At 59.7% G+C, this 23,263-nt stretch overlaps 1 protein-coding gene across 1 annotated transcript; it reads left to right on the top strand.

Annotated features, from left to right (window-relative positions):
* Window positions 1–5,317: 5,317 nt before the first annotated feature.
* LOC119090255 (protein naked cuticle homolog 2) lies at window positions 5,318–23,263 on the top strand. Its single transcript, XM_037213040.1, has 9 exons — window positions 5,318–5,569; window positions 12,272–12,408; window positions 15,584–15,736; window positions 20,348–20,539; window positions 20,580–20,806; window positions 21,175–21,339; window positions 22,618–22,642; window positions 22,982–23,067; window positions 23,182–23,263. The coding sequence occupies exons 1-9, from the start codon at window positions 5,509–5,511 to the stop codon at window positions 23,261–23,263; spliced, it is 1,128 nt and encodes a 375-aa protein (XP_037068935.1). The 5' UTR covers window positions 5,318–5,508.

Below are 23,263 nucleotides of genomic sequence, written 5' to 3'. Positions count from 1 at the left end.
TCCGATGACCCCCTCTCCTTCTCTTTGCGCACTATTGCGATGAAATTAGCTTACTTCTCGGTAGATCACCTTTGAGCCTGATGTTCTATTGTTAGACCAAGTTTGATCGGCGCAAGACGTCATAGAATTTACGTGAGGTTACGTGACAGATTTTTGTGCCATTCAGCTTACGCAAAGCCTGCTTGATATTCATATCCGAAGATGGGTTTGGTTTGAAAGCGCATTTCGTCCTTTCCGTCCTGTGACAAAACAACGCTGGGTTCGGCGTTATATGAAACATGCTGTATGCCATATACGATCTTGGCCAGCTGCCTGACCGTGCGCCGCCTGATTCTAGAAAAGATAAATCGTTAAAAAGTCGCGTGGAATACCCACTAAGCTTACCATGGGCAGATATTGCGGTGGGACACGTGTGGCGGCGGCCACACCAACTTCAGAGCGGTCACAGCAGCTTTCAGGACCAAACCTACTCATAACAGGTTTAGCGGGCTCATTTTGACGGACAGGTGCAGCATGTTCATTTTGGCCTTTGATAATAAGCAGCGCCATCTTCCGTCAGTTGTTATGATTATGAGCGCTAGAGCTGACAGCATTTTTATCATTCACAGTTAACAGGATATGAATTACTTTGCAATTTTAAGCCTTGCAAAATACAAAACCTCGCCTTAAACATGATATAGGTTTGCAGGGATACACGGAACGTTTTAATCTGCAAACACCATTGACGCGGGTGTGTCCACAGCTTGTACAGGTGTAATAAATTAAATCATACAGGTGTAATAAAACAAATCATGAACACCCAAGGTTCACGGTCCACTAGTCAGTCCATTCTTCCACGAATCTAAAAAGCATGCAGAATTCAGAAGACGGCGGTTGGTCAAGGCACGGCACATCAGTAGCATCGGTATAACCCGACTGGTCATTGGGAAACGTCCGCACCAAAAGATAAAACCAAAACCTTAAGAAGCTGCCTATATCAAGACTTTTTCTGGAAATGACGTTGAACTGTAGCGACATCTATACAATGTAGCTGCACGTGGCATTCGAGACCATTCAGATCGAGTTTTCTTAGGTCAGAGACATTTCCGCCTAGTTCGATCATTATCGGCACGAGCCAGATACCATGGGGCTAATATAGTACATAGACGCTGGAAAAGCTGTGCAACCGATAAATAAAACGTACTGCAAACTGCCAACTGCCAATTCTCACCCTAATTATACTGCTTAACGGGAATGTTCCACATTTGCGGATTTTGAAGCAAGCATCAAATATGATGAAACAAGCTCGCTTATGACTAATAGTGACCTTTTTAGTGAAAAAGACTGCCCCGACTAACGTTATTTCTCTTTTTAGTGAATATGTTTCGCAATGCGTCATTGTTTGACTGCGTCACGGAATATTTTTATGACGTTGAGGTACTGCCGAACTAGCCGCGCAAAATCACTACTTACTTGTTTTACTTCAAACTCGTCGAGAGATGGTAGCACGGGCTGAACGTGTTCGTTGAGCCAAATATCGTTATGTGTTCATGTTTTGGTCCTATCTCGTTGTCTTCTTGCATATTTATCCGCAAGCTTAAGATGTTTGCCCGTATTCAACTATTTGGTTTTCACGATATTTTCAGGTTGTTTAATGAGAAATATTGTTTCTGTTATATCCAGTAAACGAAGAAACCATTCCAGCTTCGCACATTATGTAACACAAAACGTGCTAGGTAATTAAAGCTTGCATGGCCTGCTCAATATTGTTAGAGAGCGCATTGACGTCCATTATATTTATAAAAAATCGCGCTCACGGACACCAGATCTGAACGGCTGGACGGCAATATTCTTCCTCGTCTTAAACGCCGCCTGGCTTTTGGTGTGGCAGGATTTGAATGACGTTGCTATGGCGCCTGGCATGCCTGAATGGCCTCAGAATAATATCATGAAGTGGTATATACAGCTTCATGGGCGGCAGTTAAAAAAACTAGAGAGCTGTAGGTCTGAAGAAGGCTGTGAACTGAAATGTAACTGAAATGTAGGCTGTGAACTGCACAGAACCATCTTCAAAATAGTTATTTCAGCTCAAAATCTGCTGTGCCATTTTTGTCTACTCGACATATGGAGCTGGGACGTTACCAAATCAACGTAAAATTGAGGACAGACAAGGAATATCAATGCCGTGTTTATAACAGAGCTGACGACCGGGGTATGTGAGAGATACAACACAAAAATTACCAAAGACAGCGCTGTTAACATCATTTTTCGTGGAATAAGCAGGAGAAAGGAGAGATTGCTATTTCGGTTACATGCCTTTTTCGAAACGTACATCAGCAGCAAATTCAAAATTGCCAGCCGATCCCGCACAATTTTTTCTCTTTTTTTGTTTGTGTTTTGAAGCAGCAAGCCACAGCTTTTACAAGTCCCAACATCCAGGGGATTAAACTAGGATCAATTGCCGGCTATCACTACGATACAATGTATGTGCAACTCCACTTGCAATACTTGCATTACTTGGTTGCTTTTCTTAGATACATACATTTGTGATCATACCAGAGCATGGGCGCACGGACTGCGTGTCCTTGAAAAACTTTCATAGCTCATGAAAAACAGCATCCCAATTTAGTCCTTGCGATGTAGAATACGGGGGACGGAAAGGCGCACCATATTTGGATACATTAGTGACGATACAAAGGAGAAACAACCGTACAACATCAGACACGGAACTCTTTATCAAGCCCACCAACTCTGGTTTAATTCTGCACTGCAAATCTGCGCATCCAACTTCCGCTAAGTACAATACAATTTGTCACATGTTCCATAAGGCTCTAAGCAGCTCATCAAATAGCGGAAAAGAAAGAAAGAGCATAAACAAAATATGGACTTCGCTGTTGAGTAACGGATAGCGCCACCGTCTTTTAGGTGGAATAATGGAAGAGGCAAACAAATCTAGAGCACGTGGGGAGATGTGTGGTAGGAAACGAGAACAGACTGGTGGACGACGGATCCTTAACACTACCTTGTGAGATGAGCAGTTGCTTTAGAAAATCAATCAAAACAGCGCGTACGTATGTCTTGAAATAACGACAGTAAGCTAAACAAGCATCTGGTGAAACCGTCTGTCTCGAAACCTAAGTGTCCGATGGACACCTGGCTTTATTTAAGCAATTCTAGGTTTCAAGCAGTTTACATGCCCCAAAAAGCGTGGTTTACGAAATAAAAATGTAAGCTGTGTGAAAAAACAAGGGGACATGGCCCATGTTGGCGAGTCCATGCATCCTTTTCGTTTGAGATATAATGAACACTTGCGAGGCGCTAAAACCAAAATATGTTACCCTTTCGGTAAAAACTTTTTAACAGAACACACTCAGCTCGCAACACGGAGGTACGGACCCTAGAGCTCCTAGAGCTTCTTAGAGTTCAAAGTCGTTAACCTTACCTTAACGTACAGAGCTCATCATGGCCAATTATGAGAGTGTAATAGGTGACTCAAAGGAAATGTTTCACATTTGAAGATATTGAAGCAAGCGTCAGATATTGTGAAACATGTTCACTTATAACTATTGGCATACTTTTTAAGTGGAAAAGACTTATCGAGGCAGCACAATTCTCTGTTCAGTAAATATGATCCTCACTGTGTCATAGTTTGTTATGTCATCGCATCTTGCACAACATTGAGAGCCAATTGACGGCCTTTTAACTGTAAATGACGCCCACGAACGCCAGGTATGAAAGCATCAGCAATTACATTATTATTGGCCTTGATCACCACATCGATTATGGAATTGCAGGACCTGAATGGCGTTATTGTGACGTTATGAATGCAAAGGTGACATTGAAAAACTCTCTCCGATGTACCTCTCTCAATTTTCGCGGGTGTGTAGCTCAGATACTAGAGGGGTGTAGGTTTTAAGAAAGCAGGATTGTGAACAACACTAAAGATTTGTCAGGATGGCTATTTCAGTTCAAAACCCCGTATAAATGTGGAACACTCTCTTTGAGCAGCGTGCCACAATATCACGTGGAATTTGGAAATTTGTGAGGCATCTGCAGGGCTTTTGGGTATACGGAGGATGGGACTCAGATACTGTAGGCGCAAAGATCCCAAGGTTTCCAGAGGTCCAAACACGGACTGTCTTTGCCTTTTACCTTGGGTTTGTCCATGTCTTCAGATGTTCGTTAAAGGAAGTGTTTTACATTTATGTGTAGTTTTTAAGTGAAATAGCCACCTTGAAGACCTTTTATTGCTGTTCACACTTCCGCCCTTCCTAAGATCTAAGCTCCTCTCGTTGCTGAGCTACACCCCCGCCAAAATAGGGAAAGGTATGTCGGTGAGGGCATTTCAAAGTCACCTTAGCATTCACGACGTCATAATAACATTATGAAAATCCTACCATTGCATAAACCATGTGGTGACCAAGGCCAAGAAAATTTAAGTGTCGAGGCGTTCATACATAGCGTTCGTGGGCACGACTTCCAGGTATAACGGCCGTCAATTGGCTCTCAATCAATGTTGTGCAAGGTAGATGACGTAATCAAACCATGGCACATTCAGGAGCATGTTTATTAAGCAGAGCAATTGCGCTGTCTATGCAGTCTTTTCCACTTAAAGAGCATATCAATAGTTAAAACTGAGATTGTTTTCTGATATCTGATGCTTGCTTCAACATCTTCCAACGTGAAACATTCCGTTTGAGTAAAAGCATTCATGTAGCTGAACATGCTTGCTTTTACTTGGACATGTTTTCAAAATCTCTCGACGAAAAAGGCTTCGTTGTACTGGGATTTTTTACTATACAATCATCGGCGCCTGACGCCGATGCTAAAAGCTGTCTTGTGTGGATTTGAGACGAGTAATGCGTGTTATTAACTTACGACATTCCGTTACGGAATCCTGTGGCCATCTCAGTTCATACCACCGTTGTCATTCCTGCACTACATAGAGCGTTAATAAATGCCTTTTACGTATTTCAGGGTGAACCAGCGCGCCCGAAAAGTTCTCCAAGTCGACATACGATTTACGTAGCGTCGAGGACGAGATGAAAACAAGGCTCCATGCGACGTCACATGAGTGCTATGCCACTCGGTCTTATCAGTCGCATGCAATCTCTTCTCCCTACAAACCACATCCTAACCCTGCAGAGCCGCTACGCCTTCGTTCCAGCGCGTCCCTCGACCTTCCCCACGAGGCCGGGCCCGGCCGGGCGGCAGTGGTCCCCGGGCGCGCGGTGAAAGGCGCAGGCGAGCCGGCCCCAGACGCGCGCACCGCCGCCGGCGGCCGGCGGCGGCGGCGGCAGCGGCGGCCGGCCCGGCCGGCGCAGACCCGCGGCAGCAGCGCGCGCAGTGAGCACGCGCGCGCGAGCGGTGGTGGTGGGCACATCCGCGCGGGAGATACCGCGAGTGGTACAGAGTGGGAGAGGCGTGCGAAGCGGCGCAGAGTAGCGAGAGGCGAGGAGGTGTGTGGCGCGCGCGTGCGGGCACTGTGCGGCCGTCTGGGAAATGTGAGCCCAACCAGACCGACGCAGCATGGCCACGATTCTGAAATGGTGGAAAATGAAGATGTTGGGAGGGTATAAACACATGCCAGGTAAGCGCAGCGTGCTGCTGTAGTGGGGATGTAGTGGAGTCAATTTTTCGCAAAATTGCTATTGGATTTTATCTGTCCAGTTCCGTTTATGCGCTGGATTTAAGCTCCATTCATCGTAACAGTCTAGTGCGGTGTTCTGCGTGTTTAATGTATGCATTTTCTCAAAGCTGCCCCGGTTTTGTACTCGGGAGCAGACGGACCCAGCCAGTCTCAGTGTTAGCCGCTTCAGTGCCGCGCTGAAATCGTCCCGATCAAATATTTACCACGGTCCCATATCATGTAATCATGGCGCGTCGTCTAAGACCTCGCACCTCGGCGCGTACTCTCCACCTCCATGAGCGGCGCAGACGCCGGCTGGTGGCTCTGGCCACTCGCCCACATACTACCTCTCCCCTCGCTCGCTCAAATTACCGGGCCGGCTGGCGGGCGCGGGGCCGGCCGGCCGACCGGCCGCCGCGCGCGCCACCAGCCGGCCGTCTTATCGCGCCGCGGCCGGCTTTGAAGCGGCCCGCTGGCGAATAACATGCGCGGGGCCCATCGGCGCCGCGGATCAAAGCGCGCCGCTCTGGCACGCTGCCAACCATCAACACCCCACAATTTAGCGCGGTGGCGCCGGCGCGGGCGACTGACGGCGGCGTCAGCTGGTCGTGCGCCGCGAAATCTGCACAGCGGAGGTGCTTGGATCACTGCGTCACGTGGTCGCACGCCGGCAGTGCACGGCAGGACGCGGCGTGTGCAGCGCGGCCTGTGACGCCGCCGGCCGTGGCTTGCATGTCGGCGGCGGCTTTGCGGCGTTTTTTTGTTGCCAGTCACGAGCTGGTTGGTCGGGCCCGACGCCTCTTCGTCGGAGCTGCTGCACGCGGCTACGCCGGGCCATGCATGCGGAAAGACGGATTACGCGGGGGCGCTGAACCGCGTCCGTAATCGGGGCGACGCGGCGGCGCCGCCGCTTCTCGCATCTGGGCGCCGCGGCCAGGCACGGGGTCGGGCGGCCCGGCGTTGCCAGACGCTGGTGCGCACGGATGTGGGGCAACGGGCTAGGTCAGACGTTTGCGATGCCGGCAGTGGGATGCGGGAGAAGCGGGCTATATCAGGCGAGTCGAGTGGGAAACTGGTTGGAGTGGGAGTGCCAGCTTCGTCGGATCTGGCGTGCGGTGAGGGAGTTGGATGGGGGGGGGGGGGGGGGGGTACAGTGGCTGGCGTCAGGCGTGTAGGAAGCTGCGTAAATGACGTACCTGCCAGGTCACACGGATGCGTAAGAAGGTGGAGGTGGGAGGGGGGGGGGGAACTTCAGTATGGTGCTTTTCACCAGACGTGATTGAGGACAACATAGCTGGTGGCAGCTTGACCAAGTGGTGACGATGTCGAACAGGGCTCGGCTAAGTGGTGCGGCGGGCTTAGAAGCAGCATAATCGTACATTGCAGTATAGCGGCTCGACTTGCACCGCACGTCATGGCAGGTATTGCGCAGACAACAATTCTACGAAGCAAACCGCTTATGGGGTACGCCATTTGTTCCAGTGCGCTGTTGTCTCACGTCAACCCTCAAAATATTTGTGGCATCCGTGGTCTTAACCACATGTCTTGAATGTCACTTCCTGTTTTGATGATATCTGATGTGGTTAAAATGCAAAAAATATATTCTGCCCAAAACTTGTAACTCACTGGAATCCGCACTCTTTTGTCGCCATTCGTGGTGTGTCTTTAAGTCCATAGTGAAGCCTAAATTGCTGCGTCATATTCAGACGCTTGCCATTTTGACTTTTTGGCTCTTATTCGCTTTGACGCGCCTGGACATGATTTATGTATCGCGCTCCACGATTTGATGATGGCCCAGCGTACACAATACTGGAAACGCGGATAAAAAATGTAGAGCCTGGCACCGGTGTCACATTGTGTGCTTTTTCGGGGGACCTGAGCCCCCCCCCCCAAACATGACTTAGCCTTCTCAATGCTGTTCCGAGACCCCTCAGCGCCCATGAGCAAAAAAGAGATACTGGGCCGATGAGATGTAGCAGGTGTTTGAACTGCTCGTGCACTACGTACCTAAACACTTCGCTAGCAATATCATCATATGTCATGATCACAATCACAGCTTTGAATGGGACGCCATCCCGCAACATGAAAGGGAGTGCTGAAGCTGACCAAACACTTTTTTTGCATCGGTGACACAAATTATAATGACCGAAATCTGGGAATGGATCATAATTTTTTGGGGGGAGCAGGTTAGGTCAACTCTTTTGGCTTGGCCTCCTAACCGATCTAAGAAGTGACACCCATGGAGCCCGCACATTGCTGTATAGATTTGTTCACACAGGCATATTTACCATACTTGTTCGGTTCTGCCCAAGACGGATAGAGCCCTGATGTTAACCCTTACGAAAAGTCGCAGACGGTATGCGGACACACCGCCACGTGCGCCCGGGAATAATCGGCGCACATGGAACAACATTGCATGATGTACACATATTTTCCCTTTTACGGTTGATGCACCTACAACATCCAGCCGCGCCTGTAGACGCGTACGGTGACGCAGAAACACTCGGACAGCCGCAAACACGTGGCCCGTTCGTACACGTTCTGTCGAAGCGTGGCTCAGTTGAAGACGGCGGCACGCCACCGTCACATTACGCTGGGTCGGACGAGCTCACGACGTTCCGTGTCGGGGTCTCGTCGGAGCACGCCGCGTTCCGTGCCTGGGCCTCGTCGGAGCACGCCGTGTCCCTTGCCGGGGCTCCGTCGGAGCACGCCACGTTCCGTGCCGGGGCCCTGTCAGAGCACGCCGTGTTCCGGTCGGCGGTGAGGGGGGAACCGGCCCAGCCGGCCGCGGCATGCATGACGTCACAGCCCCGACCCGGCGGCCGCCGCGCGGGGGCTGGTGACGGCGCGCCGGCTGGTGAGCCCCCCCCCCCCCCCCCTGATCGGCCGTGGACTCCCGGCGCGGGGCCCGCCGCTGCGCCCGTCTCGGTTGGCTGGCGTGTCGCCGCCGCGTGGGTCGTGCGGCGGCAGGATTAAAGAAGGGATCAAAGGCGCCGCCCGGCGTGGCGTGTCGTGTTTATTTGCTCACTTTCGGGTGGTCTTATTGATTTGCCTCTATCGCCGGCTGGTATCTCCTCCTTTCTTCCTTTGATGTCTGGTGATTGGTAATGTTCAGGGTTCGCATCAAAGGAGCCCTACATTTCGTATCTCGGCGCGAGTAATATAACTGCATTTACACTCCTAACCTTCGTGTAGGTGAGGTTATTGCATTGTTTCATAAGTTCGCGTATGTGGCCCAGTTTGTTTCGTTTATGGCTTAGATCCGCTGCATTGCAAGACACCCAGTTTTAACAGGTGGACGTTGCGGAAGCATCTGCAATCGATGGAGCTGAAGCACAGCTCGGAAAGCAGACGCCATGGTTGACGCTTTGTCACGGGCAGCTCCTGTGAACGCCACCTCCTGTCACTTCACGTCCGTCCGCGACGTGTGCCCGTGGCATAAATGAACAAGAATGTTCATTATCGTTTCGTGTCACGAACCTAAGGCCATTACACACGAGCAGCCCATTACCAGCAATCAGCTGATGGGGTCGATGCTCTACTGCGTCCATAGCTGATCGCTTACCGTGAAGTACGCCATGCAACGGCCGCTTGGTTAAGTCCTGGGGGCGCCTGTCAGCGAGGTGAGCCGTATCTCTGGTGCATCCTCCACTGAGCAGGACAGCCAACCTGCTCTGCCCGTGCGGGCAGCTCCCGCCGTAAAGTGACGTCATGAGCCGCTACCCGGCGCATCACGTGATCACGCCAGCTGTGCAGCGCGGCTCAAGAGTCACGAACGTCACAAAACGGCTCTGCCGTCCGCCCACACCCCGGGTGTCGCTCAAAACAGCTTTGCGCTCCCTCGCGCAGCACCACACCGCCGACAATGACCCGCCAAGCTCGTCCGCGCAGCAGATGAAAAGCCGAAAAACTGCGGTTTATTCGCTGACGAGTGTTCCTGGGTACGACCTGGCGGAGTCGCTGGGTCCGGTCCTGGCGTCTCGGCGAGCGCCGCGTGACCGTGCGCGATGGCTGAACTCGTGGCTCTGGATCTGGTTAAGCGCCGCGGCCGCCTGCCGCGCTCCCGATGGACCCTGATCTGACCGGCCGCTGACTCATCGCTAGATCTCGGGCCTGCTGGGACACATGCATGCTCACAGTCCCGCGCCGCTGTCCAGGTGCATTTATGCAGAAGGTAGGGACTGTTTGGTATCGTCGACATACAGTGCTGGCGTGTGAAGTATTCCACAAGCGCGTCAAACATGTAGCATTGTAACACACAGGTTTTCACAATTTTCATCAATTTTTTATCACAGTTTTTACTGAAGGAAGTTTACAGAGACGGCACAAAACACCGCCGTCTCGCCGGGCTTCGCCGACCGCGCGATGACCCGCCCTCCGGTCGGCTTGACCTCGCGCTGACCCCGGCCGCGGTCGGCGCGATGGCCGCCGCGTCGCCGGCGGCCACCGCGGCGCGTTTACGGCCGGTCGCCGCGGGCGCTGCTTTGAAGTGGCCGCGGAGCGCCGCGCTGCGCCCGCCGGCCGCCGCTTTGATGTGCATATGAAACGGAATATTAGACGAGCCGCGCGGACCGGTTTGCGCCGCCGGCCGCCGCTCGAGAACGCGGCGCGCGATCGGCTGGCGGCGCTGGGAGCGGCGCGGAATGCGCGGCCGTCGGCGGCGCCTATTTGTCGCCGTGCCGCCGGCGCGCCGCGCGCTCCGCGGCAAACAGCGCGGTCGCGCTCGGCCGGGCCGCCGCCGCGCCGCGCGCGCTGGCGGCGCGGATCAGAGACGGCGGCCGATCGGCGCCGCCGTCGTCGGGCGGCCGGCCGGCGCGGTTGCTCGTCTTTGGCCGCTCCGGAGCGCGCTTGCGTGCGGCGGCTGCCCGCGGAGGCCGCGGCCCGCTGCCGGCGTCGGCCTTGGCCGCGCGCGGCGTAATAACACGGGCGCGGGATCAAAGAGCGACCGCCGCCCGGGCGCCCTGCATTGTAATTAGTGACGTATCGCGGCCGGTCGGCGCCGGCCAAAAAACAGGCGCCGCGCTGGTCGCCGCCGCGCCGAGTCGGTGAACTGCGCGCGCTCGTGAGGCGCGCGCGCCGCCGGCGGCGCTGCGTGCGCTCGGCTCCGTGGCCAATTGGCGCCCCCGGCCCGAGCAAAAACGGCGCGGCGCGCCGCCGCCTCAAAGGCTGCAGATAACGAATGATGATGGAGCTAGCGGCGGCCATTACCGAGAGAGCGGAGAGCAGAGAGAGGGAGAGAGAATAGGAGGCGCGAGAGTGAGCCGGGCCGGGGCCGGCGGCAGAGGCTGCTGGCAGAGTTGGAGGCAAGAGCGGGAGAGAGTCAGGACGGTCGGACCCGGAGATGGAGGGGCAATAGAGGGCGGGGGGGGGGGGGGGGGGGGGGTGGCGGGCCCTGGATGTGCAGAAGATTGAGTCATTATGAATTGAGTGGCACTAAATGGGAAACTTTAATTAACGAAGGTGCCATGAACTGCATGCAGAGTATCAGATTATTGCCATCAATCAGGGCCAGCGTACGTACTTACATATCTTTGAAAAAATGAAAGGGCAGTGTTCATTACCCAAATCGCCTTTGGGTCGGTACTTCATGTCTAATGCTTGCAGGTTACTTCTGCAAAGGCATTATATTTGCATCCGGAAGGTTCGTACAACTGTTCACTGGAAATTACAGGGTATAATTTTAGCCCACTTCGTCTTCGTCCCTTTGTGCGACTGGTGTATTGCGCCATAGCTCAGCCGACCAAGGATACCACGGACGTGATCGCTAGTCCACCGGAGCGGCAGCCTCTGAGGGCTCTGCTCGTACGGCGCCTGCGGACTCCAATTATCTCCATTAGGTTCCCATGTCCGATGGCCAGCGACTTCCCACCCGGGCCAGTTCCGCCTCCCTGACAGCCCAGGGACTCCCCATCACGGCCACATTTCAGCCTCTGGCGTCTCCCGACCCCTATCGCGGCCGCTGTCGTCCCTCCGCGGCGCCAGTCCCGGCTTTCCGGCCGATCCGGCCGCGCCGGCACTAGTCCGCATTCGGCCAAGTTTTTACGGCACGAGATCGGCCGGCGAGGCCTCGCCGCGTGCACGCCGCACGTGACGCCTGCACGGCGGCGCCGCCGGCCGGCGGACGGCCGCCGACCCGGCCGATCGCCGGCCACCGGCGGCGGCGGCTGTGGTCGCCGCAGCGGTACCTGCCGGCGGGTTCTGACCGGCCTGTCGGTGACACGGTGGCCCAGGGACCACATACGGTGCAACGTAGACGGCGTGGGCCGAGGGAAGGGTCGCAGCGTCCCACGCTGTCTCCGCGACCGACGGTGTCGGCGGCTGCTGTTCAAAGGGAGCGGCGCCGGCATTGATCCTTCTGTCGCCTGGCTCAGTGTCGCCCACCATCCGGCATGATATAACCGTGAGATAACCGTAACGGGACGATTCTCCACACTCGGCTCGCCTATGCACTGTATTGAAATTGGGTGCGGTGCGTCATCCTGGCACGGCCGCAGCCCCCCCCCCCCCTGCTCACACGGCTGAGACCGGACCTTCGCCGAGCCCAGCCGCTTGGCGGAGTGCCGCTAAGCTGTTGGGCTTGCCGGCCGCAGCCTGGGATTTGCGCCGGCGGGCGAGCGGCGGGCCTGGCCGCGGTCGGGTGTGAACAGCTGCGGCGTGTTGCAGGCTTCGTCTCGGAGAGCGACTGCGCCCACTCGGCGCTGGCGGGCGGCTCCCGGCGCTCCTCCTACTGCTGCCGCGGCCACCCCTGCGCCAGCTCGACCGACGAAACGCGACTTTACGAATCCGACGATGACGAGGCGGTGAGTATGGTGAGCGGCGCGGCAGAAGCGTGGTGACCTATGGATGGCTTGCGGGCCCTCTCCCGCCCTCTCCCTGTCGGCAGAGGGCACGTGTCCAGCGAAGTCGTGTGGCGGAGCCGAAGGCTTCTGTTGATCATCGCTCCACTATCATAACTTCTCGAACCTGTCATGCTATCTGTCGAATCAATATCTCAAGCTTATCATAAACGTCTTTGTTGTTTGATCGAACATAAAACTGGTTCTTTTGATCTCTGTTTGTGAGTCTGTTCTGGGTCAGCGACGCTTCATACGGGCTTTGTTGTTGTTCTCGGCCATGTGACGTCAGCAGGTTTAACTCGCGCCAGGTGTCAAGGCTAAGAGGCTCCTTGTCAAGAAACACCCGATTCAAACATGGCGGAGAATGAATGAATGGACTGGGCCCATTGATCCTCTGGTGAATCAGCAAGACTGGTGCGCGATGTCCAAGGTCTCTTTCAGTTGCGAAAATATCGACTTTGTTTGTTTTTACTGCATTCATTGATAGATGGACCTGTCATATGGGTGGGCTCCGATCATGCAAGCCGGGCGACTTGGCTGGAAAACCAAAGCAGCCGCCGGTCAGATCTTACACGGAATCCGGCTCTCAGATGTATGTTAGCGCGACTGAAATCCGGTTCCGCTCGTTCGGTACTCCGACTCAAATGACGTAGTCTGATTCCAGTCGCCATGGCTGCTGCCCGACGCATAGCGCTGCCTCCGACTGCGCCACTTATACCCGCGCCACCTTTCGCCGCACCCGTGCGTCCGGCCATCACTACACCGCGATACGCCCAGATTAGAACTCAAACAATGAGCTTGTGACGTAACACTTTCTTGACCGCGTGGATCAAAGCGGCCGCCGACGACCGGCGCACCGCTTCAAAAGCCGACACCGGCGGCAAAAAGTGGCCGGGCCGATGATTCAAAATGGCGGACGTTGCGTTTTTGTGCCTGCCGGCCTGAACCAGTACTTGTTTCGCCGTCCGCGCAGCCAGGCCGCCGGCGCGGGCAGGTGGTGTTCATTAGCTGAACGCGGCGGGGAAGCGGACGGCGCCGCTTTTTGTCAAACAGGTCCTGTCGCATCTTTTTGTCATCAGCGAAACGTCCGCAGCACTTCCCGGGAGACGGTCAGGCGGAGTTGTCAACACCGCCGGAGATCTGCTCGCTGTCAGGCCACTCAGTCTTATTTCGAGAGTTCCCGTGCGGCATGCTGCTGAGTAAGACGCCGGTCCAGCTTACTGTCTTAAACCTGCGAAGACTGCCGCCGCCGCCCTTGCGCACGGGGTAGCAGCCGGAGCTCGGGCCCCCAGCGTTGGACCGAGCGTCACCTCCTCCCTAGCCGCGCGAGCCTTCCCCCGCGCCCGCCCCGGCCGGGCACGTCTGGAACCCATCGGGCCGCCGCCTCAGATCCGACCGGTCGCCAGGAGAGCGCTGGCCCGGCGGCCACACAATAGAGAGCGGGACGGCCGGCGCCGGCCGCGCGCTCTCTCCCCGCTGACGTCAGGCGGCGGCCGCACGCGGCGGCGCCCGGCGCGTCGCTGTTTACTCCGGCGCCGCCATCAGCTGGGCAGGGGAGCGGCGGCCTCACTTCCTGTCGCCCGCTTTGTTGTCGCCGCCGCCAGGGGCCGGTGTAGGCGGCGGCGGTGTGCGGACGGACCGCCGCCCGTCGTCAACCCACTGCCACCGCCGACCAACCGGAGGGTCAGGGTGGCGGCCACCAACTCACAGTTCGGTGGGCACACAGCCGCCCCGCCAGCCGCCGCCGGCGCCGTCCGCGTCCTGCGCAGGCCCCTGCCGGCGGCCGGTGCGTAAGAATGCGCGGCGCGAGCGGCGCCGCGCGGCCGCCGCTCCGCCAGGAATGCCGGTCGTAATGCCGGCTGTAAACGCAGCCATTGCGTCCCGCCGACGGCCGAGTGCGCCGAGAATTACAGGCCGGCTCGGGCCGCGACGCAGCCCGGGGAGGCGCGCCCGGCCTCGTAAATCCGGTCGGCTGCGGCGCCTTTGTTCACGCACTCTCAATGAATAACGAGCCGCGCTGGTCGGAGTGGGTGCGGCGCGTTTGTAGCGCCGCGCCGCTTCAGCCGTCGTCGCTATCTGCGATCTGCACGTCTGGCGGTGCCGGGCTGCGGCGGCCGGCGCCGGGCGCGGCGGCGGCCTCGGCTGCTGGCCTTGCCGTCGCCCCAGATGTCTGGCGGCTGGTGCGCGGCCGGCCGACGTCGGCCGAGCTTCCGCGGCCAGCCCCCGCCCCCAATTAGCGGCAATTTGCGCAGTGGCGACTCACAAAAGGCGCAGCGCCTGTTTTTGCTGTGCATCGTGCTGCGAGCGTGCGTCCGCCCGGCTGCGGGTGCCACGAGCAGGAGGAACGATCACGGACCCGGTCCCGCTCCCTGGGGCCGCGATCCCAGGTCCCGGTCCGCCTGGGACGGCGGACCGGGACCTGGGACGGCAGCGGGACCCACCGGTTGTGGGCAGCAGCCGCCCGCAGTCGGCCGCAGCGGTGTTTACCGGCCGTCACTGCGGCGGCTCCCCCGGGGCGCCTCCCCCGCTCCGGCGTTCAGTGCCGCACCCCGGGGACCCACCGCCGACACACTCGCTCACGCCCGGCCGCGCAGTGATGCCCGGGCCCCGAGGGACCCTCGTGCGCCGCGCGCACCCTCGCCCGGGCCGCTGCAGGAGCGGTCGCTGAGCCGCCGGGCCGGCCCGGGTCGGGTTTTTCTCACGAGGCGCCGGCCGCGGCGGGCGGGCTGCTGACACGGCCGCCGTCTGGTCCGCAATCCAGCGCCGGTCGCGGCCTCGTCACATCCAGGCCGCCGGCCACCGCCGCCCCGAATAAATGCATACGCCAGTGGCGTTTCACCGACGGCGGCTTCCGTATTTAGGCGCGGTTTCGACCCCGGGCGATGGCGCGCCGGTTGGCTTACATGCAACAGCGGCGGCGCGCCGTACGGCGGGCGTGATGGTCGATTTCGCCGAAGCGGAGTGTTTAGCGGCGAACGCCGCGGTATCAGCTGACCCTGGACTCAAGCGCCGCTCACTGCAGAAGTTTGTGAGGCTGGGGCGTCGCTCGCGACAGCCGGCGGCGGCACGGCTGCGGCGGCGCCCAGCCGTGTCTGGGGCGGCGCCGCCAACCAGCCTGACGCTTCGTGTCTGCCGGCAGGACGCGTGCAGCGTGGCCTCGGGTGACACGCCTCGCCGCGGCGACCCTCCGGCGACCCCGCCGGGCCCGGCCAGCCCCGGCCGCGCCCCGCCCAGGGACGAGTTCAACTTCACCCTGTACGACTTCGACGGTCACGGCAAGGTCACAAAAGACGTGAGTAACGGCGGACAGGCCCGGCTCCTCGGCTGTGTTCACCGCGCTTAGCGAGCAGAATATCAATGTGCATGTCCCCTAATGCTGCTGCTGAGTGGTGTGTCTCAGGTCGTTATTTGTAGGGCTGGGATCTCTAGCGCACCGTCCGCAGCCGATGCAACGCTTCTCGACATCTCCATGCGCTCGTGCACGCCTGTATGCATTTTGCGTCGTAATGAATCAGCGCAAGCCATGAATGGATGAACGGTTGAGCGAATGAATGACTGCACGAATGAATGACGTTCAATATCATGCCGTCGGTACACTGTAATGACGACTGCTTCTGCGCGCGGACGCTGGTCCGGGTCACCAGCAGTGCGCGGGCGTGAGCTGTAGGCGGCGCCCGCGAGACGTCGCGGAGGTCACCGGGGCGTGTCCTGGGCGGCATCCGCGCGATCCTGGCGGCGCGGGGAGGCAGGCTCGCAGCGCGGCACGCGTGGGAAGGGTTTGGGCGTCCGCCGAACGGCCGAGGTCAGCGTCCGCGCTGGTGTTCGGCGGTGCCGCCGCTGGGTTGGGCGGCGGAGCCCGCGGGGCGCCGGCGGCAGCGTCCGGGTCCGGGTAGCCAGCGTGCGGCGGCGTCACGGAGCTGGCCCAGAAGCGAACCCCCAGCTCGCCCGCCATTCATTGCAGCGGAGTGCAGGCTGTGGTTTGCGATTCACTGAAGCGTCTCGAACTGCAGTCATGTGCACGTGCCGTTGGCGGGCGTCCAAGCCTCGGCGATGGACCGGCTGATCGGCTCAGTGCGCGGTCTGGCACGGGCCTCTCTCACGACCCTGCCCGCGGGGCACTCGAGCGACCAGCCGGCGCGCCCGGCGCCATTGGCCTTGTCGGTTGGGCGGCGGCGTGGCCATCGCCGCACGAGCGTCCCTCCCCTCCCGTCTGCCGCCCCCCAGCGGCCTTCCCCGCAGCCCGGCGGGTGGAATGCCGCAGCCGGGTTATGCGTGACGGGGCTGCGCTTTTACCGCGGCTGTAATTAATGGTGGGAGCCTCTGAACGACCTGCACGTACGAGGCTTCCTGCACTGAAGCCGCGCTGCGGTCTTGCGAGTCATTGCGTCCATGCCGAAACAATGCGGAGTATGCAGCGGACAGATTGTTGTGAGCCTGCGCTCATTTCTCTTGGGCATGCCTGTCGGAACCGCAGCGAAGTTGATCACCGAAGGGATGGATCAGGAACGCTGCGACAGGCGAGTCTGCCTTGGTCGCGTCGGTGCCCCATTATTTTCCTGCCGGGTCATGGCAGGAATCCCTTTCATCGTGCCGGCCGTACCATGGCCCAGATACCTCGTCCATGCATGGCGCTGCCTCTGCAGTCTGCGGCGCGGCTCGACCGGCGCCGGCTCCGGTCCCTCGGTCCAGCCCACCCACACGCTTTGTCACCCGGCAGTCTCTGCCCCCCCCCCCCGCGGCTCAGATTGGCGTCGTCCGGCCGGCGGCGGCGCCTCTGATGTGGCTGACAAAGGTCAGAGGGTGCGCGATCCCCGGCCGGCGGCGCGGACCCGCTTTTGCGCATCAGAAGCGCTTGGACGAGCGTAGCGGACGCCGGCCGCGGCGCAGCGCGACTGTCTCAAGTTCCCGGAGTCGGCGAGCGCGTTCGTCGGTACCCCGAAACTTGGAGCCGAACCGCAACGAAAGATAACGAGATGCCGGCCCGCGAGCGGTTAGCACTTTTTCTACGGAACGACAGTCAGTCGCAAGAGGTCTCGAACGGACTGGTTCTGTGCGGCCGATGTTTTTCGGGCCCATGCGTGCAGGGACTTGACGAGGCGCGATATTTGCGAGCCAGCTCGCCGGCTGGCGGGTGTTTGTACAGCCGCCGCTGTCAGGTCGGCGCGAACGGACGGCGCTGATGAGTATTGCGGGAGGTCGGGCGGCCGGACGGAGCCACACTGGCCGGAGGGGTGCTGAAAAAACGGTCTGTTTCGTCACTGGGGAGCACTGAACGACTCAGGACGAATCTGCTCCATTCATTTTGCAGGCTGCTCAACGTAGCACGCTCATTTGTCACTTCTTAAAAAGAGTTATCCTGAATCTCTTGAATGGATGGATTTCTAGGATCGGAGCTCCCGCTGAGCAGCGCTGTTTCGCAAACCCTGACCCTGTCCGTCCGGTCAGGAAATTCCACGTCAACGGCAGAATTTAGTGGCAAAAGCCTAATGTGCCTCAATGTTGGGCACGGTCCGCCCTGCTGTGTGACGTCACATGACCTTTAGGGCGGCCGCTGCCAACGACTGCAGGTCATTTCACTCAAGGGCAAATGGTGAGCCCTTAAAGTGACTCGAACAAACGACGCCACGGGTGGGCGGATCGGAAGGTAGACGCTCCAGCTAGCTGAGCTATCGGTACGAACAAACCCGTTGGAAGACGACGTCATTCCAAACCGCGGAGTCAGCATTTCCACTGTTTAGTTTAAAGGAAGTGTTCCACATTTGTATGGGGTTTTAGACTGAAATAGCCATCTTGAAGATCATTCGGTGCAGTTGACAGCTCTGCCCTTCTTTAGACCTAAGCCCATCTAGTTTCTGAGCCCGCGAAGATGTGCACACTGGGTCGGGGAGACTATTTCAAGGTCAATCAAGCATCCATGACGTCATAATAATGACATTCCAATCCTGCGATTCCTTTTGCCATGCAACGATCCAGGCCAAGACAAATGTAATTGTTGAGCCGTTCGTATCTAGCGTACGTGAGCACGATTTCCAGATATAATGAGTGTCAACTGGATGTCATTCAATGTTGTGCAAGGCACGATAACGTGATCAAACAATGACGCATGAAGGAGCATTTTTACTAAATAGAGGAATTGTGTCGCGCAAGCGGTCCTTTTCACTTTAAAGTATGCCAATAGGTATATGCCAGCTTATTTCGTCATATTCGATGCTTGCTTCAGTATCTTCAAATGTGGAATATTTCGTTTAAACTTCCTCCCACACAGCCGCACGGCTCCAGCTCATTCTCTCAGACCGCAGGACCCGTGCGTGCGTGAGCGCCGCCTCTCGTGTGGTTCGTGTCTGACGCAAGGCGGCGCCGGGTGTCGTACACAGGCGGCTATCGGCCCGACCAGCGGCGCTATCGCCGCCCCTCGCACGAGGCGTGTTAGTAGAGACGCGCCCGCGAAGGTGTAGGCCGGCGGAAAGGAGCCCACGGCTCCCACCACGACTGGGCCGCTGGGCGGAGCAAGCGCCTGAGCTCCCGCCACGGCTGGACCGCTGGGCGGAGCGCCTGAGCTCCCACCACGGCTGGACCGCTGGGCGCAGCGCCGGAGCTCCGGCTTCCCCGCGCCTGTCAGAGGAGTCAATGTCCGTGTCGGAGATAAACGTTGAGCCCGACACGGGCGCAGTCGCGCGGAAACGTTCGCTGAAGCTGCTTTCCCGAATCGCGTGATTGCAGCCTTGTTAGCGCGGCTCAGCGGTGTTTTTTGGCGGCTCCGTTCGAGCCGTTGGCTATTATGGGGCGCTCGCCGCGGAGAGCCGTCTCTCTGCACCGGCTGGACGGCCGGGACGGCCGGGATGACCAGACCGGACGGTCTGGTCATCGCCCAGGGCATCTGGCCTGGCGTCCCTTACGCGGGGAGGACGAGGGAAGGACCCTGACCATTATCGGGGGAGAATACAGACAAGCTGGGCTGGCAGGGCTGCCCGGAAGAGCGGCTTTCATTGTCGGTGTGATGAGATTCGGTCAATTTTAGCGGAAGCTGGTGTGTCCACTGCCATCCGTGACGCATAAAGTTTCCACTCACGCTGACCGCTGTCCAGCAACGCGCTCCGCGTCGTCGACCTCGTCAGCATGCTGCCGGGTCAGCTGCTTCCGGCCCGGCCTGCGTGCTGTATCTCAGATCTCGACACAGAGGGAGGGGCGGGGCGGCCAGCGTGGGACCTCCGCGCTGTCCTGCCATGGGCCGCGTCCCCTCGCCAGCTGCCCGGCGCCGCGGCTTTGTCGCTCCAACGGCGGACGGTCGGGGGCCGCTCTAGGTTGAAGAAATCCGCAGGAACTCTATGACACCTAGCCTGCAATATTAATGCGACTTAATTACGGGTTAGCCACAAGCGAGGCTCCCGGTTGTTTTCTTCGCGTGCACGTCCTTGTCCAGACGTGTTTCGGCAGCGTTTGAAGCAGCCATGCGGTGTGCTCGTGTCGTTATCTTTGCGTCTTGTACATGCCGCATCGCAACGCGGTCTTTTTCTCTCTCCCGGTCGTTACATAATGCATGCTCTGTTGCATGCACCAACGGCGAGTACATGAAACTGAGGAGATCTCGGCCGATTTTGTCTGACGTCAGCTGGCGCCGTGCTGCGAGCGAGCGGCCTCTCACGTAGATGGCTCTGGCGTGCCTGATCTCGTGCCTTTCCGGCTTCAGCGGGATGTGGGAGCCAGACGGCCTGTCAAGGGGCCGCCACTGGACCATGCCGCCGCCGATGGCGATGGTTCTCCCCGCTTCAGACAACACTAGCACGCCATCGCAAGCCCCAGTGTTCCGCTTCCCGCGGCACGACGTGAATCGCCGTCAATCGTCGTCAATCGCCGTCAATCGTCTCCGGCCTCGTTCTCACCGGAGCCTCCCTTCCGCCCGCAGGACATTGCCGGCCTGGTGAAGGCCATCTACGAGGTGGTCGGGTCGTCGGTGCACGTGCCGCCCAGCGGCAGCAAGACCATCAACGTCAAGCTAACGGTGACGCCGGAGCAGCGGCGCCTGAGCGCCTATGGCCGCGTCGGCCGCCGCCGCGGCGCCGCGCGACCTCAGTATCACGATCCGGAGCGGGGCGGGGTCCGAGCCGGCCGCCGCCGCCGCCGCCGCCCGCTGCAAGGACGACCTTGACCTGAAGGCGCGCCTGGAGGCGCGTCGGCCGCGCTTCAACTCGATGCGCGGCCAGCAGCCGGCCGGCTGGCGCGGCAGGTCCCCGGGCGCCCCAGCCGACGACGAGCCGCAGCGCGGGCGGCGCGAGTTCGCCGTCGACCCCGTCCGCCGCCGCCAGCTGGTCGAGATGCTCCAGCACAGCATGGAGAAGAACAACCTCAAGTTCAACAATCTGAAGTGAGTATACGCGGCAGGAGAGGGTGGAGAGGGGGGGGGGGAAGGTCGCTCCGTCTGCTCAGGAGACGACAAGGTTGTGTAGCTGGTCGGTCATGAAGCGCTTCACGCAGGCTGCAGCGCCGCGCGCCGACTTATTGCTAACTGAATTCACAGGACCCACTCCGATATGCCGCAAGTAGTGCCCACCATCTGTATCGCGTACCCCAGGATGTAGTGCCCACCAGCTGTAACGCCTACCCCCAGGACGTAGTGCCCACCAGCTGTACCGCCTACCCCCAGGACGTAGTGCCCACCAGCCGTACCCCTACCCCCAGGACGTAGTGCCCACCAGCTGTACCGCCTACCCCCCAGGACGTAGTGCCCACCAGCTGTACCGCCTACCCCCAGGACGTAGTGCCCACCAGCTGTACCGCCTACCCCCAGGACGTAGTGCCCACCAGCTGTACCGCCTACCCCCAGGACGTAGTGCCCACCAGCTGTACCGCCTACCCCCAGGACATAGTGCCCACCAGCTGTACCCCTATCCCCAGGACGTAGTGCCCACCAGCTGTACCGCCTACCCCCAGGACGTAGTGCCCACCAGCTGTACCCCTATCCCCAGGACGTAGTGCCCATCAGCTGTGCCCCTATCCCCAGGACGTAGTGCCCACCAGCTGTACCGCCTACTCCCAGGACGTAATGCCCACCAACCGTCCCGCTTACCCCCGGACGGTTTTTTGTTGAACGGGTTCTGGAAACATGCCGTTTGCGGCCGGGCCGCATCGAATCACCTGCCGTTAAACTGGTCTGTTTATTAGGCGGCGCGCTCTGCCGGCGCTTTCTCCCGGGGAGGCCGGAATCCGCAGTATGCCTCCCCGCTGTAAACACGGCAGCGCGCCGGCCGGCGCGCGGTCCCCGGCCGGCGCGGCCCCCTCCCCTCCCGTCCCCATCGCTCCCCTCCCCTCCCCGCGGCTGCGGACGGACCGCCCGCCGTCAGCTACAGTCGAATGCCGCCTTTTGTTAACCCCTTTGATGGTGGCCGCCCGCTGCGCGGCAAGCTGTCCGCCCAGGGCCGGCCGGCGCCAGCAGGGGCGCACTCAGGCGGCGCGCGGGGGAGGAGGGCGGGCTCCAGCGGCGCCCCGGGGCGCGGGCGACCGGCGGCCCGCTGGCAGGGACTGGGACGTGACGGCCGCCGACAGGCTTTGCTTCGCGGCGCGGCGTCTGGCGTGACCCACAAATGCCTGGCGCCGCCGCTGCCGCCCATCTGATAGGGGGCGACCAGGGATGGCGCCGTCCGAGCGGCCCTCCGAAATCTGTGTGAGGTCCGCTTTATGGCCGCCTTGTTTTATAATTCCGGGGTCGACGCCGTTTTGATGTGGCCTCCACGGCCGGCACTTTCCTCTCTGGCGGCGGGCGGGGGTCTGGCGGACGGGTGGCGTCTCGGCGCCTGGTGCCGGCGTCAGACGCGCCGCTGACGGACAGGGAAGCGCGCAGGATTTCCGGCGGGCGACGCTGAAGGGAACCGGGGCGCCGTCTTCTTCGGCGGCGGCGGCGCCAGATAACAAGCGGGGGAGACGGGGCCGGCTGTTGATGGTCCGTGGGGGTTTCACCTGGGGTTCACCAGTTGATGTGCCGGCGAACGAGTCAACGCACGCGGTCTGCGCCTTTCCTGTCCGTGCCTTGGACTAAAAAGTAGCGGCGGGACTGTCAGCCTCAGGGAATCCCATAGCGCCACTGTCACCGGCGCTGCGACTCCAACGCCTCTCCGCCTGGGCCGATCCTCCAACTGTGGGCCTGACTCCGCCTCTAACCACACCTTCCCGCCGTTGCAGGCGGCACAACTCGGACCGGGAACAGGTGCGTCACCGCCACGGCGGCCGCGAGGAGGCGGCGCGGCCCGGCCGGCCGCGCGCCGACCCGGCCGAGGCGCACTACTGCACCGTCGGCGAGCTGCACTGCCCGGCCGCCGCAGCGGCCGACGCCGCCTGCAGCCGCTGCGTGCGCGAGCGCTGGGCGCGCCGGCACGCCGGCTGCCGCGCGCGCCGCTGCCAGCCGCCGGCGCCGGCGCAGCAGGGCGGCTACGAGGACGACTACGAGCTGCTGGCGCGCTGCGCCGAGTTCGCGCTGCGCGGCGCGCAGCAGGAGGGGCGGCCGCGGCCGGTGCGGCCGCGCACCGCCGGCTCGCCGCACCACCAGCTAAAGCACCGCAACCGCGAGCGCGACCACTGCCGCGCCATGCAGCAGGTGCTGAGCTGGCTGGAGCGCGAGCACCCGGCGCCGGAGCCGGCCGGCGGCGAGGAGTGCGGCTGCGAGCCGGCGCCGGCGCCCCAGCAGGCGCCGCCGCAGCAGCCGCCGCCACCACCGCCGCCACCGCCTCCGCCGCCGCCGCGGCCCAGCCAGAAGGTGGAGCACCACCACATGCACGAGCACGTGCACCACCACTACCACCACTTCCCGAAGGATGCCGTCATCTTGTGA

The sequence above is a fragment of the Pollicipes pollicipes genome, unplaced genomic scaffold (assembly GCF_011947565.3).
Source record: "Pollicipes pollicipes isolate AB1234 unplaced genomic scaffold, Ppol_2.1 Scaffold_3087;HRSCAF=3621_pilon_pilon_pilon, whole genome shotgun sequence".
Taxonomy (NCBI): domain Eukaryota; kingdom Metazoa; phylum Arthropoda; class Thecostraca; order Pollicipedomorpha; family Pollicipedidae; genus Pollicipes; species Pollicipes pollicipes.
Note: the sequence above shows the minus strand (reverse complement) of the source record. Positions and strands in the feature narration are given on the sequence as shown.

Bases quoted from the DNA above. Each gene is read 5' to 3' on its own strand.
- LOC119090255 (XM_037213040.1), top strand. From the start codon at position 5,509: ATGGCCACGATTCTGAAATGGTGGAAAATGAAGATGTTGGGAGGGTAT. The intron at 20,540-20,579 runs GTCCGAGCCGGC...GCCCGCTGCAAG, and splicing joins ACGATCCGGAGCGGGGCGGG to GACGACCTTGACCTGAAGGC. The intron at 21,340-22,617 runs GTAGTGCCCACC...CCGCCGTTGCAG, and splicing joins TGTACCCCTATCCCCAGGAC to GCGGCACAACTCGGACCGGG.